Here is a 15,052-nt window from a genome sequence, read left to right as displayed (position 1 = left end):
TCTACAATGCTAAATGCCAGGCAATCGCAACATATGGCGCGGGAGTCTGGGGCTACACTGACACCAGCTCTATCCAGAAGGCAGAAAATGCCTTCTTGAGATTCTTATTAGCCACTCCCAAAGGTACCTCAACTTATGCAATGCATCTAGAACTAGGCATACCCTACATAGAGGACCTAATCAAAATAGAACCAGTGATGTTGTGGCGTCGTATCTGGAAATCAGATAAAAACGCACTGACTCAATCCATCATTGCTGATTCAATGAACCTGGACAATTCATCAAAAATAAAGTGGCTCCTTTACGTTAGAAATTTTTTTAATGACCTAGGATTTGAGAACTACTACCTGGACCCAGTATCCATAACAGACATCTCCAAAAGAGACCTTAAACAGGCAGCATTAAGACATTTGGAATCTTTCAGACTTGCATCCAACTCATCAAAAACGGCAGTCGTACATGCGAATATGATCCAAATAGCCTATGGCATTCATCCGTATCTGGCACTGCAAACATCAACTTACGAAAGAATGCTAATAACAAGATTTAGGCTAAACACCTTTTTTAGAATGGTCACTTTTCCGCTAAAAAACTGTTGGAATGCTACACTCCCGCCCTGCCCGTGTGATGGCTTATCAACACAGTCTAACTTGCATGTGATCATGCTCTGTAAATTTCATCAAGCCCATAGAAAGATCTGGCTATTACCAATACTAAGAACTTGGGGGTTGAGACAATGCAGACCTGCCCTCTTAAGACTCCAAATGCTGGAAACGGAAAATGTCTGTTATTTTGTTAGTAATTTTTTAAAATGCATTATGAAACATAGAAAGAATCTCTAAAAGTCCTCATCAAGCCCACTTTGAGCGGTTCCCTTTATATTTCAATTAACTCTTTTTTAACTGACCAATGAATTTTATATGAAATGTTATGTAATGTGTGTATTTTTCTACCATGCAATTATGTAATGTACGATATTATCTGTTTCTTTTATGGTTTTTCCATTGTGAATAAGCCGAATAAAGATCTTTATTATTATTATTATTCAAAAGTTGAGGAATCCACAGGCAGATGTATCCATCAGAAGAACAAGTTACTTACCTTTGGTAATGCTTTTTCTTGTGGATATAGTATCTGCCTGTGGACTCCTCACTGACCCACCCTCCTCCCCAATGTCCATCCTTGTATACCTTAAAAGTGGCATTGTTTAACATGTCTGTTTTGCATTGTCTCTTCTATCTGGTGTTGTGTGGTTTATAGGAAATGCTTTTATTCTTTGGCTTTCCTTTTAATTTTACACTGTATGTTTTTGTATGAATATTGTGTACTGTGTATACTTTGAATCTGTTGTCAGGCCACCTGTTCGCCTCGGAGGCACGGAAAAAATGGGCGGAACTGACATCATCATGCCGAATAGGCTCTCTTATGGCTCCGGTGACGTCATGCGGAGTCGCGAGCGGAGCCGTGGCATTGTGACGACCTCGGCGTGGAGAGCTTGGGGAAAATAAGTTTCCCCGGAATGTGGGCGCAGGGGATATTCAAAAGATGAGGAATCCACAGGCAGATACTGTATCCACCAGAAAAAGCATTACCGAAGGTAAGTAACTTGTTTGTCAAATCCAATTGCTCTTGCATAGGCAAGACCTATTGGCTTTGCCAATACTTGTGTTATGTGGGTGTACCCTCCAAACTAAAATATCTGCTACGTTTCCGGGGATTGTCATTTATTCTCAACTCTAGGTCAGTCCTGAATTCTGGTACTTATACATATCGTAGAACTCTGTATTTCTACACTGTTCACTGTGAACTGTTTTTGCCCCCTGACTAGGCATGGGCTAATTTTGCGAATTTGCAATTCACGAATTTTGCGAATTTGTGAATTCGCAATCCGCAAAATCCGCGAATTTGCGAATTCGCGGATTTTGCGGATTGTGTGGGGAATGGCCGGGTGGGAAAACGGTGCACATCGCTAGTGTGAGGGGCAGGGCCAAACGGGCGAGGCTTATATGCGAGTTCACATGCCTCTTGTGTGCATAAAAGGACAAACACGGATCAGAGAAGCTCGTGGTCACAGGAACTGCACAGGGATGGAGCTCGTGGAAGTCAACTATGCAAAGGCCTCCATCAAGCATCATAGCTAATTTTGGACGATAGATATGGGGAGAGCGCACACCTGCACAGCCTCGACAAAACACACATTTTTGTGGGGGCTGATTAACTTTGCCATCACACTAAAGAGCGAAGGGGTCCCTCGAGTGAGCTGTCCATCAAGTGGGTAAAGGGCGCGAAGACGGGGCACACACCACTAGTGTGTGGGGAGGGGACAAACGGACGGGGCTTATATGCGAGTTCACTCTTGTGTGTATAAAGGGACAGGCACGGATCAGAGAAGCTCGTGGTCACAGGAACTGCACAGGGATGGAGCTCGTGGAAGTCAATTATGCAAAGGCCTCCATCAAGCATCATAGCGAATTTTCGACGATAGATATGGGGAGAACCCACACCTACCCAGCCTCGACAAAACACACATCATTAGGCCTAACTAACTATTTTAGGATGGCGCCGGCAAGCTGCCAGCGCCATCCTAAAATAGTTACTAAACAGGCTTCATCAGGAAGGACTAATAGATAAAATAAAGCAGGTGCTCGAGCACCTGCTTTATTTTATCTATTAGTGCTTCCTGTTGAAGCTAACTTAGTAACTATTTTAGGATGGCGCTGGCAGCTTGCCGGTGCCATCCTAAAATAGTTAAAAGTTCAACAGGTTTGAAATTTTGCCCCCGAAATCCGCCGCTCGCGGATCTCGCGGATTTTCAGTAAATTCGCGGGAGTTCGCGGATCTCGAATTTACCGAAAATCCGCTAAAATCCGTGAGCGGAATGGATTTTCCGCTCACCCTTACCCCTGACCAGAACTTGGCAGGTTGCCTGCTGGGTGCTGCTCAGCATGTTGACACAAGGTCCAACTGAGCCTACCCTAACTATTACCATGGACCATCGGGAGCACCCACACTACCCATCATGCCCTCCATTCTTATCTCTCCATTATCTGTCTGAATCGAAGTGAGAGGTTGCTGTGTGCCTGAGGATTGAGCAGCAGAGGTATATAATGGTTGTTCTTCAGCTGCTGCAGATGGCATTATCGCATGTGCAGAGAGGGATGAGATAGGTGTGCACTTAACAGTGGAAGATCGCCATTTTCTGTGCCAATAATACCAGCATGTCACCAACAATCTGTTTAGTGGCAGCTCCTATGTCATATCTCGACTTTCAGGACACCATACCAAGAATGTACAAGTAGGAGGGATACAGCTTGTAGTTTCATTTAATGTTAGACAGAAGGCGATGCAGACCTGATGGCAAAACAAGAGGGTTTGTGTACTTGAGATTTTAAGCGGAAACGACAATCTTTAGGTATATTAATGCTTTGCATGCACAAAAGAGGTGAAGAAAACGCATTTTCGGAAGTGGATTGTATCATACCTGGAAGGTAGTGTGGCGCAGTATACTGAAGGGGAGTGGTGACAGCCTGCTTCCTTTGTGTGGAAGAGGTACAAGGAATTGTGACTGTAGTGTGTAGAGTTATCATCATTAATACCCCCCTGTTGTGATGATGAATGTGATTTTGAGATAACACACTAGTATTGGTGATTTTGGTCAATGGTGAAATAATAGAACATTACTTAGATTGATATAAATGTAAATGTAAATGTATATGTGTGTGTGTGTGTGTGTGTGTGTTGGCATGACATGATTTCTACAATTTAGAGAGCAAAAGTAAACGAGTTTAATTTCGATTGAATTGAAATAATGTTTATTTATTAATAAAAGTAGTTTTTGACTTTCCGTTTTTTATACTAGTTCTGTGGCAGGCCTGAATTCTCCTGGCGTTTGATACGTGCCTATAGTGATATGGTTAGATTGTCAGATGATAAAGCTCGAGAAAAGTACATCACAGAAGGTAAAATATTGATTCATGCATTTTACCTTTGTATATCACAGTTATTTGAGAGGAGTTTTACAAGCGAAAATTATGTTAATGTCGAATGCTAACATTTTAAACATGATTCAAAATGTCAATTGGATGGTGCCTCAAGTTGAATAACCACTTTTTAAACCCACACAGTGACCAAAATTGCCATTTTTACAGAGTTTTGCTTACTCAGAAGCTTCAATTTTGACCAATTTCAGGCACCGAAATGATTTTAAACACACTTATTTTAGTTGAAAAGGTAATAATTCACATCCAACAGTAATTTACAGTCCAAAGATTGAATGTTAAAATTTCATCAAAATTGACCATTTTGGGAACGCTCGACATATCCGCGGTCATCGTTTTTCATCAGAAAATTGATTTTTTGGACTGTACCAAAAATGATTCAAAATGTCAATTGGATCGTGCGTCTGTTTTTCCCCCCCGAAGGTTTAGTCTACAGAGCAGTCAATATAAAGCTATGTCAATGTAATTTCCTTGTGTTCTATTCCAGGGGATCATCATCAGTTGTCATAAGCACTAAATTGTTCTACCCATGTGCAGGATTCCAGGACAATTTCCAAAAATATATATAAACGTACATATTTGGAAGGCTTCAGTAGAAAGGTGTGATTAAATAGAGAAAAGCTGTCACTGCAGTCTATTAAAAGGTTACAATTGTTACATTTTTTTGTAATTCGAAAAACAGAAACATCCTACACAACCTTTTATGAAGGGAAAATAAAGGAAATAAAAAGCTGTTTTAGAACATAGGCTGTGTGGACTTTAAAGGAGAGCTGGCGTTGTGAGGTTACGGGCCTCACCTTTCCTCCTGTTTCCCATCATGCCCCATTGGTGAAAGTTAGGTCTATTCTTTATCCAGCTCCTGGTAGCAGGACCCTGAAGCACTGAACTTGACCTTTTTGTTTATTTCCTTCTAGAAGCATTCTCCAACCATTTCAAAACCATTTCACTTGATGACCTTATGGACCAGGAGTGTTTTTCACCTATTTCCTGGCCGGAATCATTTGATTTTCCAGTCAGAATGTCTTCTCTGTTTGTGAAATGCAATGCCTGTGGAAAGAAAAAGCACAGGCCATCATGACCTTTGTATAGTGTGCTTCCTTGATGGCCACCTCACCGAAGACCGCAGACACTGCCAGAAGATATTGAGTAGGACTGTGAAGGACAGGCAGAAAATTAAAGTGTATGGTTGTAGGAGACTGGCTTAGTATACGGTGCATACTTATTTAAGTGAAGCACCTTGCACTAATCCAGACAACCCTTATAGTGATTTTAGTGATCTAAGATAACCATAGAAAGCTCTGCAAGTGATAGCTGTGGAGAGCAACCTTCAGGCTTAGTCCAGAAGAAGTGTTAAGCAGCTTGTTTTACAAGAACTAATCATATAGTGTACGGTAAACAAAAAAGAACCCCAATTCAGTTAAACAAAAAAATAGGTATTTATTATACACACTCACTAACACATTGTTATACCCCCTACCCGAAGATATAAACAAAATACACACAATGTTTCAAAAGGTGAACAGGTTAGTAGCACAGATGCATAGTGGTCTCCAGGGGGTGACCAAACCATATACTAATAAAGTGGAATGCAAACTGCTACTGAAGTCAAGACTTGACCCAGGAGATTCAGAAGAGCTGGGGACCCAGGGGACCACCTGAGGTAAGTACCCAGGAACCTCGGCTTTTTGCGTGTTCGCGGGCTGCTTGCATGGCGAAGTTAATCATGCGGTCGTGTATGGGCACAGCACCCTCTGGTTCACCACTGCCACCCTCTGGTTCATCACTGCCACCCTCTGGTTCACCACTGCCACCCTCTGGTTCACCCCTGCCACCCTCTGGTTCACCACTGCCACCATCTGTTTCAGCACTGCCACTCTCTGGTTCACCCCTGCCACCTTTTGGTTCAGCACTGTCACCCTCTGGTTCACCACTGCAACCCTCTGGTTCACTACTGCCACCCTCTGGTTCACCAGTGCCACCCTCTGGCTCACCCCTGCTACCCTCTGGTTCACCGCTACCACCCTCTGGTTCATCACAGCACCCTCTGGTTCAGCCCTGCCACTCTCTAGTACAGCACTGTCACCCTCTGGTTCACCACTGCCACCCTCTGGTTCACGACTGCCACCCTCTGGTTCATCACAGCACCTCTGGTTCACCCCTGCCACCCTCTGGTACAGCACTGTCACCCTCTGGTTCACCACTGCCACCCTCTGGTTCACGACTGCCACCCTCTGGTTCATCACAGCCCCTCTGGTTCACCACTGACACCCTCTGGTTACCACTGTCACCCTCTGGTTCAGCACTGCCACCCTCTGGTTCACCACTGCGACTCACTGGTTCACCACTGCCACCCTCCGGTTCACCCATGCCACCCTCTGGTTCACCACTGCCACCCTCTGGTTCACCCCTGCCACCATCTTGTTCATCACTGCCACCCTCTGGTTCACCCCTGCCACCCTCTGGTTCAGCACTGCCACCCTCTGGTTCAGCACTGTCACCCTCTGGTTCACCCCTGCCACCCTCTGGTTCATCACTGTCACCCTCTGGTTCATCACTGCCACCCTCTGGTTCACCACTCCCACCCTCTACCGAGACCTTTTGTGACGCAGCGGCAGCACAAAAGATGTGCCATGGTGCTGGGTATTAACAACGTGACGCATCTGAGAGCTGCGTCATGTTGTAAAGCCCTGCGCCATCAGGAGGCGTTCCGGCACAGGGGATGGCGTTCCTGTGCAGGAATTCCTCCTAAAAGTGGCTGAGTGAAATCTACAAGAATTCACTCCGTCACTTTTAGGCCAATGCTGCGTCAAAACCCTGCGCCTGCTTGAAGCAGGCGCAAGGCTTGATGCAGCATTGGGGAGATAGGGCCCCCCAGAGCATTGCTGGAGCTGAGTCGCAAGCTCGACACAGCTCCAGCAATGCACTGCTTTTACGGTACAGATGTGTGACGCATTTGTGCCGTTTTTGCCACATGGTGCGCCGCATTATAAATGTGGCGCAACATGGGTGGCGGAGCTGCGGCGAACAATAACTGGCGCATGCCTGGGGATGCGCCAGTTATTGTAAATCTGCCCCTATACATTTAGCCAACGAGGGAGCACTTACTGATTAGACAGTAGAAAGTACTCCAGTTGAGTAGAGGTATTGCACAAAAAGGTGGCATCTTCGTGGACAAACACGCAGGTCGGGATTCATTCTGCCCCGTGTTAGACTCGTTTTTGTGCCCTTCTGCCCTCTGTTAGACTCGTTTTTCCCTTGGTTTTCTGCCCTTCTGCCCTCTGTTAGACTCGCTTTTCCCTTGTTTTTCTGGCCTTCTGCCTCCTGTTAGACTCGTTTTTTGTGCCCTTCTGCCCTCTGTTGGACTCATTTTTTCCTTGTTTTTCTGCCCTTCTGCCCTCAGTTAGACTTTTTTTTGTGCCCTTCTGCCCTCTGTTATTCCCTTGTTTTTGTGCCCTTCTGCCCTCTGTTAGACTAGTTTTTTGTGCCCTTCTGCCCTCTGTTAGACTCGTTTTTGTGCCTTTCTGCCCAGTTAGACTAGTTTTTTGTGCCCTTCTTCTCTCTGTTAGACTCGTTTTTCCCTTGTTTTTCTGCCCTTCTGTCCCTGTTAGACTGTTTTTTTGTGCCTTTCTGCCCTCTGCATCACCACATCATCACTCAGCGCTACCCCAGCATCACTCAGCACCACCACATTATCACTCAGCACCACCACATTATCACTCAGCACCACCATAGCACCACTCAGCGCCACCACAGCATCACTCAGCACCACCACAGCATCACTCAGCACCACCACATTATCACTCAGCGCCACCACAGCACCACTCAGCACCACCACAGCATCACTCAGCACCACCACAGCATCACTCAGCACCACCACAGCACCACTCAGCACCATCCCAGCATCACTCAGCACCATTCCAGTATCACTCAGCATCACCACAGCACCACTCAGCACCACCACAGCACCACTCAGCGCCACCCCAGCACCACTCAGCGCCACCCCAGCATCAATCTGCGCAACCATTCAACAACAACTGGTTCAAATATGTTCTCTCAATGTTTCAAACTTTATTACAAATGCCACAAAAAGATGTTAATATTTCACTTCTGTTCTTGGATTTTCGTCACAATAAAATACACTGAACATAATCTTCACAAAAGTTATTTACAAAAGTTTAAGCTATTGCCATTATAAACTAAAATCACTTTTATTTAAGTATTAATTATTTAAAAAAATTAAAAGCATAGTAATTTGTAATATCAATACAGCTAAGTCACGTAAATACAAAACATGTTGCATTACAAGTGCTATAGGTGTCACATTTGCGAAAGTTATAACTATTGGCATTGTAAATGACAAAGCTATTAATTTAGCTATTTTCAAAACCAACACATAAATAAAAAAAATTGTCATTTACAAGACCAATAGCTCAAACTTTCCTAATGCAAGACCTATTGCATTGCAAATACTTGTTTTTATGTCTGTCAGTGTTTCCTGTTGAGGTTTCATTTTCGTGACAGGAGCCTCATTGCCTACTTGTAACTATTCTCTGACCCTGCTTCAAGGGTCAGAGCAGGGTCAGAGAATAGTTGCAAGTAGGCAACGAGGCGCCAGGAAGCACTTACAGGCTTACAGCAGCAGGTGCCCAAGTTGAAGTTAATTTCTTTGTAACCCTTTTGTAAAAGGTTACAAAAAATTAGCTTCAACTTTTGCACCTGCTGCTATAACCCTGTAAGTGCTTGGCTGAAAATTCGTCCCCGCTGATTCGCTGATTTTACCGCGATTTCGTGAGATTCGCGGATCGCGAAATCGCAGAAAATCCGCAAATTCCGCGAGCAGAACGAATTTTCAGCCCATGCTTACTTTTCGTTGATTCTGTCTGGCTGGAACAATGTGTGGCCAGTGAAGGTGTGGGACGGTCTTGTCCCAGGTCTTGCTTTGCCCAACAGAGCCCCTTTGGAGATGTCACTTGCTAAGGGTAAGACGGATCCCTCATATTGCTGAGGGCTATCCACCTGGCTAGTACTACTAGGCTGGGGGCCCTTAATATGTGAAGGAGAGAATTCCTCTTGGCATTGGGCCTTGTGGAGTCCTTTGACACCCCTGGCCTGTGCAGAACCAGGCTGACTGAGTCTTGTCAAAGATGGGCAGTATACCTGCCACAGATTTGGAAGGCTCCCCTGCCCTCAGTGGCTCTGTCAAGACAGGCCTAAACTCCTCTGGGGCAGTTTCTTCACAAGGGGCATAATCAGTTGCCTGAGGAGGCTGACACTCACCTAGGATCTGAAGGGTGGAAGACTTTTCTTTCTTCCTTGTACTCTCTGCTGGAACTGGGTTGGCCATTCCTTCGGGCTCTACAGCTCCAGGGCTTCTTGGTGGTTTGCCTTGTGCCTTCGGGGGTCACACCAACCCGCTCAGGGAAGGCCTATCATTTTTAGATGGGTCCTGATTCCTATTTCAACCCAGGCTGAAATCTGTAGATCATTGCTCAGCAGGGGATCTACAGGCAGGTTGGGTAATACTGCCACCCTTTTAGGGCCATTTACCCCTCCCCAGCTGAGATTGACTATTGCCATGGGGTGATCTGTTCTAACACCGTCAGTGTTGGTCACCTGGTACATGTATCTAGGTGGAAGATGGAAGGAGGACACAAGTTTTCCTGTCACCATGATGACACCCACCCCTGGGACCCTACAGGCTACAGCTTTCTAACCATTGATCAGAGGTTCCTGTATGTACTTGCCAAAGGTATTGGGACTTACAGTAATAGTGACAAAACCCATGCCACCATCACATACTAAGGTGCCTTGAGTAGGGGGACTGGCTAGGGCAGACTCCACCTCAGTACCTTATGAGAACCCAACTAAACTCTCGGTGTACTACTACTGCTTCGAGTGCAACTACTAGGGGCACTAGGGAGGTAGTGGTAGGTGTAGTAGTAGTGGTATCCTTGTTGCTGGCTTTGGGGCAATTGGAATCCCTTACCTTAGGGACTTTCTGTTTGCAGAGATAGCAATAGGGTTTCTTACCAGGGGAGGACGAGGATTGGGAAGAATATATGACTTTGCTATGCATACATTTACAACGCATGACTTTCCAATGCAGCTTTTACACCGTAACATCCCTTACAACGCATACATTTACATTGCATGCCATTACAACGAATTTTTTCAAACTACATTTACAGCGCATTCAATTACATCGCATTATACCTTTACAATGCATACCATTACAAAGCATACTATTACATTGCATTTAAGGTAAGTGTTGGATAGAGTTGGGGTAAAAATTACTATTCTAACTCCAGGGGCTGCAACAGTAGGGTAAGTGTTGGATAGTGTAGGGGTAAAAATTACTAATCTAACTCCAGGGGGTGCAACAGTAGGGTAAGTGTTGGATAGTGTAGGGGTACTAAGCGTTGTAATGGTATGCATTGTAATGACATGCAATGTAATGCCTGCATTGTAGTGTCATGTGTTGTAATGTCATGCGTTGTAGTGACATGCAATGTAATGGTTGCGTTGTAGTGACATTCGTTGTAAAGGATGTTGCGATGTAATGACTGCGTTGTAAATGTAGTGCGATGTGCTGACTGCATTGTAAAGGTTGTTTATCATAGGGATCCACCCCCAGAGGAAGCCTTTTTGGGACCTTCAGAGGACTATTCTTTAGACGTTTCCCCACCTTTCTCTTGGGCTTTGGAAGAATCTTTCTCCTAGACACCACCACCTTGAGACTTAGGGCCAGATGCATCATGCAAAGGAATAGCGATTCCTTAATTGCGATTATTAAGGAATCGCAAATAAGGACTCGCTATTGGCTATGCATGATGTGGAATGCGAAAAAACAAGGAATCGCTAAAAATCGCTAAATACTATAGCGATTCCATGTAAAGTAGTCGCAATAGTAAAATAACTCCTATCTCGCAATTTGCGATCCCGCTATTTGCGAAATCGCAAATTGCGAGCGTGAAAACTACAGAAACAGGATTCTGGACGACATTCGAGATCGACGTCACGAAGATCGAAGTCGAAGCAAAGGTCTCGGTCGAAGTCGGGATCGGCGTCGAGATCCAGAGCAGGTTCGAGGTCTGGAGAGGAGTCGAGATCTAAAGCGAAGTCAAAGTCCAGAGAAAGATCTAGGTCTAGATCTAAGTCGGCTTCCGGTCATGCTTCGAGCTCCTCGAGGAGAAAGCATAAGAGGAGGAAGCACAGTTCGAAACATCATTCGGAGAAGGAATCCTCTGACTCGAAGAGAAGGTCTCACAAACATCGTAAAGACTTTGTCTCTCCTTCGCCTGCTTTGTCAAGAGAAGGTTCTCCGGCTCCGGAGCCGGAGCCGGTATCCTCGGAGCATGAAGAGGAAGAAGAGGTGACTCCTCAAGAACCGGCTTCAGCGGAGACTCCTGTGAACCCAGAAGGTCAGGGTGAGGATGTGTCGGGGCGGCCTCCATTGCAACATCCGGTAGGTCCGTACCCTTCCTTTCCTGGTCCTGGACAGGATCCCTCGCATTTTCTCAATGCGATGTTTGGAGTATATTCTAGGGCTATGTACCCCACTGGAGCGCCTGGTGGCCCCATGGGTCCATTATCGTACAATCTGGGTATTCCTCAGTCGTATGCCCCAGCTCCATTTATGCCTTTCATGCCGGCGCCTCTTTCACCATGGCTCGGTACGGCTCCACCGAGGTCTTCGACTCCGCATGCGGCTTCGCCGACTCCGGATCGACCTCGCAGTCGAGATTGAGGTACCACGCCTGTTCATGACTCTCGTCCTGCTGCTTCGGCTCCTCGATCGACGTCGGAACCGGCTCCGTCGGAGTCGTTACCGGATCCGTCGACTTCGATTCGTTTGGAGTGGTCGAGGCGAAGAGCTCAGCGTCTTCTCGAACAAAAGGATGATGAAAGTTCTGATGTGGAAGAAGGCGAGCTTCCTGATCATGATGATGATTTCGTTGAGCTTCGGGATGCTAGTGGTTTGGAACTCTCTCCCGAGTGGGGTCTGCCTTCGACTTCTGATGCACCATCAAGGGACGTGGCACCCTATCACGTGGTTATTAGGAAGGCTGCTGACCTTCTTAGCTTAAAGCTGCCCACAGTGGAGTACAAGCCCAACATCCTCACTGAAGTCTTGCATTCTCCTTCTTCGATTGTTGAGCCTACACTGCCATTTACTGATGCCTTGACGGATCCAATTAAGGAGATTTGGAAGAGGCCGTTGTCTGCTCCTGCAGTTTCAAGGGTTATTGCAAGACGCTATAGGGTGGCTCCTGATGACCCTGCATTTCTTTCTACGCATCCATCTCCGGAAAGTCTTGTGGTTCAGGCGGCTTACTCTAATGGGCTGCAGGCTCTTTCCCTCAAGTGCCAGCTGACAAAGAGTCTAAGAAATTAGATCAGTCTGCGAAGAAGACTTTATCTTCTGGGAGCATGGCTCTTAAGTCATCAAATGCTACTTGCCTTTTAGGTAGATATGTGCACGCGCTAATGGACTCACTGAAGCAATTGTCATCAAAACTTCCTGAGGAGGATAAGAAAAACTTTAATGAAGTGGTCTCTGACACTCAGGCTGCGGCCCGCATGGTCATTCAAAGCGGCATGGACACTGTGGATTCTGTTGCTAGAATTATGGGCTCATCCATTGCGACCAGGAGAGCCGCATGGTTAAAGTCCTCTGATTTCTCAGCGGATGTGCAGTCTACATTGCTGGACTTACCCTTTGAAGGAACTGGCCTTTTTGGTAAGAAGGCTGATGTGGCCTTGGAGAGGTTTAAGGACAGCCGTGCCACAGCAAGATCTTTGGGTCTGCAGATGAGAGGGTTGACTTTTTCGTCCCTTCAAGCAGGGCCAACAACAACAACAGCAGCAGCAGCAGAACCCTCTATATAGGTCCTATAGAGGTAGACAGAGGGGTCGTGGATGTGGACGTCAAGTCTCCTCTTCCTCCACTTCCTCCAATAATGCCCAACCCCCACCCGCTTCAGCAAAGCAGCCCTAGATCCTCCATTCTGGATCATGTAGGGCCAGTAGGGGGTCGGCTTACTCACTTTCTACGAGATTGGGAATCGGTTACATCAGATCTTTGGGTTCTCAATCTCGTAGAGAATGGGTATGCACTTCCTTTTCAGGAGTTCCCTCCCAATTACCCTCCTTGCCAAGGTTATTGTTCGGAGGACCACCTGCTTCTCCTGCAGGAGGAAGTCCTGGCACTGTTTCGAAAGGGTGCAATAGAGGTGGTTCCAGAGCAGGAGAGGGGTCAAGGGTGCTACTCCCGGTATTTCTTGATTCCCAAGTAGGATGGCAGGCTTCGGCCGATCCTGGATCTCAGGATTTTGAACCTCTATCTCAAACAGGAGAAGTTCAAAATGCTCACCCTTGCTCAGGTTCTTCTGGCGCTGATGGAAGAAGACTGGATGGTGTCGATCGACTTGCAGGATGCGTATTTTCACATCCCAATCCTGAAGTCGCACAGGAAGTATCTCCGTTTTACGGTGGGATCGCAGCACTACCAGTTTGCGCTCCTCCCGTTTGGACTTACTACTGCCCCTCGAGTTTTCACCAAGGTGATGGCAGTGGTGGCTGCGCATCTCAGAAGGTCAGGGATTCCTGTATTCCCTTATCTAGACGACTGGCTGATCAAAGCAGAGTCGCCGGAGATGGTGCTCCATCATCTGCAGGAGACAACTCAGTTGTTACACAGGTTGGGTTTTTCAATAAACGTACCCAAATCTCACCTGGTGCCCTCCCAGCGCAACCTGTTCATAGGTGCGGTACTGGACACTTCTGTATGTCGTGCATTCCCTCCACCTCAAAGGATTCACGACATTCAGGAAATGATTCCTTTATTCTACAATGGAGCGGTTGTTCCAGTCCTGAAGGTCCTTCGCCTGCTCGGTCTGATGGCTTCTTGCATTCTGTTGGTCAGTCATGCACGCTGGCACATGAGGGCTCTCCAGTGGTGCCTCCGCAGGCAGTGGTATCAGCACAACGGAGATCTCAGGGAGTCAGTGAAGATCTCCAGGGAAGCTGCAGCGGATCTGTCTTGGTGGGGCGTGGAAGGCAATCTGTCGCAAGGAAAGCCTTTTCAACTGCCTCCATCAGTGGCCACAGTGATAACGGATGCATCCACTCTCGGGTGGGGTGCTCATCTGGGAGACCTGGAGGTCAAAGGTCTTTGGTCTCCGGAAGAAAGGTTGTTTCACATCAACCTTCTGGAATTGAGGGCGATACGTTTGGCGCTCAAGGCCTTCCTCCCTTCCCTTCGCGGTCGTTCGGTTCAGGTCCTAACGGACAACACGACTGCGATGTGGTACATCAACAAGCAGGGAGGAGTAGGGTCGCAGTGTCTCTGCAGAGAGGCTCTGCGTCTCTGGTCCTGGGTTCAGGACCATCAGATTTGTCTGGTGGCAAATCATCTGGCCGGAGTTCTGATCGTGCGTGCAGACAGTCTCAGTCGGCAGTTCTCTGCCGACCACGAGTGGAGGCTTCACCCGGAGGTTGTTCACGACATCTTTCAGATGTGGGGGACTCCTCGGGTGGATCTATTTGCCACTCGCGAGAATGCTCACTGCCTTTCATTCTGCAGTCTCCAGTATCCGATGCAAGGAGCATTGGGGGACGCGTTTCAGTTGGGTTGGGGAGATCAACTCCTTTACGCGTTTCCTCCCATACCTTTGATTCCTCGGGTTCTGAGGAAGATTCGTCAAGACCGGGCCCAAGTCATATTGGTTGCTCCGGATTGGCCAAGAAGGGTGTGGTATTCGGACCTACTCCGCCTCTCCTCTCACCCGCCGCTCCGTCTCCCTCACAGGGGAGACCTCCTCTCTCAGATGGAGGGGCAGGTTCTACACCCCCACCTCTGCCAGGCGTGACACCACTAAGTCCATTTACTCCTATAGGTGGTCAAAATTTGTTTCTTGGTGCAGGGAGAGGGATATTGACCCTTTGAAGGCTCATTTGTCTAATATTTTACAATTTGCCCTTTATCTGGCACAGCAAGGTTTGGCTGTGGCCACGGTCAAGGGTTATCTTTCGGCCTTATCGGCGTTTCTTTG

At 46.9% G+C, this 15,052-nt stretch overlaps 1 protein-coding gene across 1 annotated transcript in view; it reads left to right on the top strand.

Annotated features, from left to right (window-relative positions):
• The window catches only part of LOC147690382 (uncharacterized), a 2,590,730-nt gene that overhangs the window by 1,249,729 nt on the left and 1,325,949 nt on the right, over window positions 1-15,052 (top strand). The window contains exon 32 of the mRNA XM_086936677.1: window positions 3,860-3,959. Within this exon, the coding sequence (XP_086792803.1) occupies window positions 3,860-3,959 (100 nt within the window). The remainder of the gene's footprint in view (window positions 1-3,859; window positions 3,960-15,052) is intronic.

Source organism: Lissotriton vulgaris, chromosome 9, assembly GCF_964263255.1.
Source record: "Lissotriton vulgaris chromosome 9, aLisVul1.2, whole genome shotgun sequence".
Lineage (NCBI taxonomy): Eukaryota > Metazoa > Chordata > Amphibia > Caudata > Salamandridae > Lissotriton > Lissotriton vulgaris.
The sequence above is the reverse complement of the archived record's forward strand: the minus strand, read 5'-3'. Positions and strand labels throughout refer to the sequence as shown.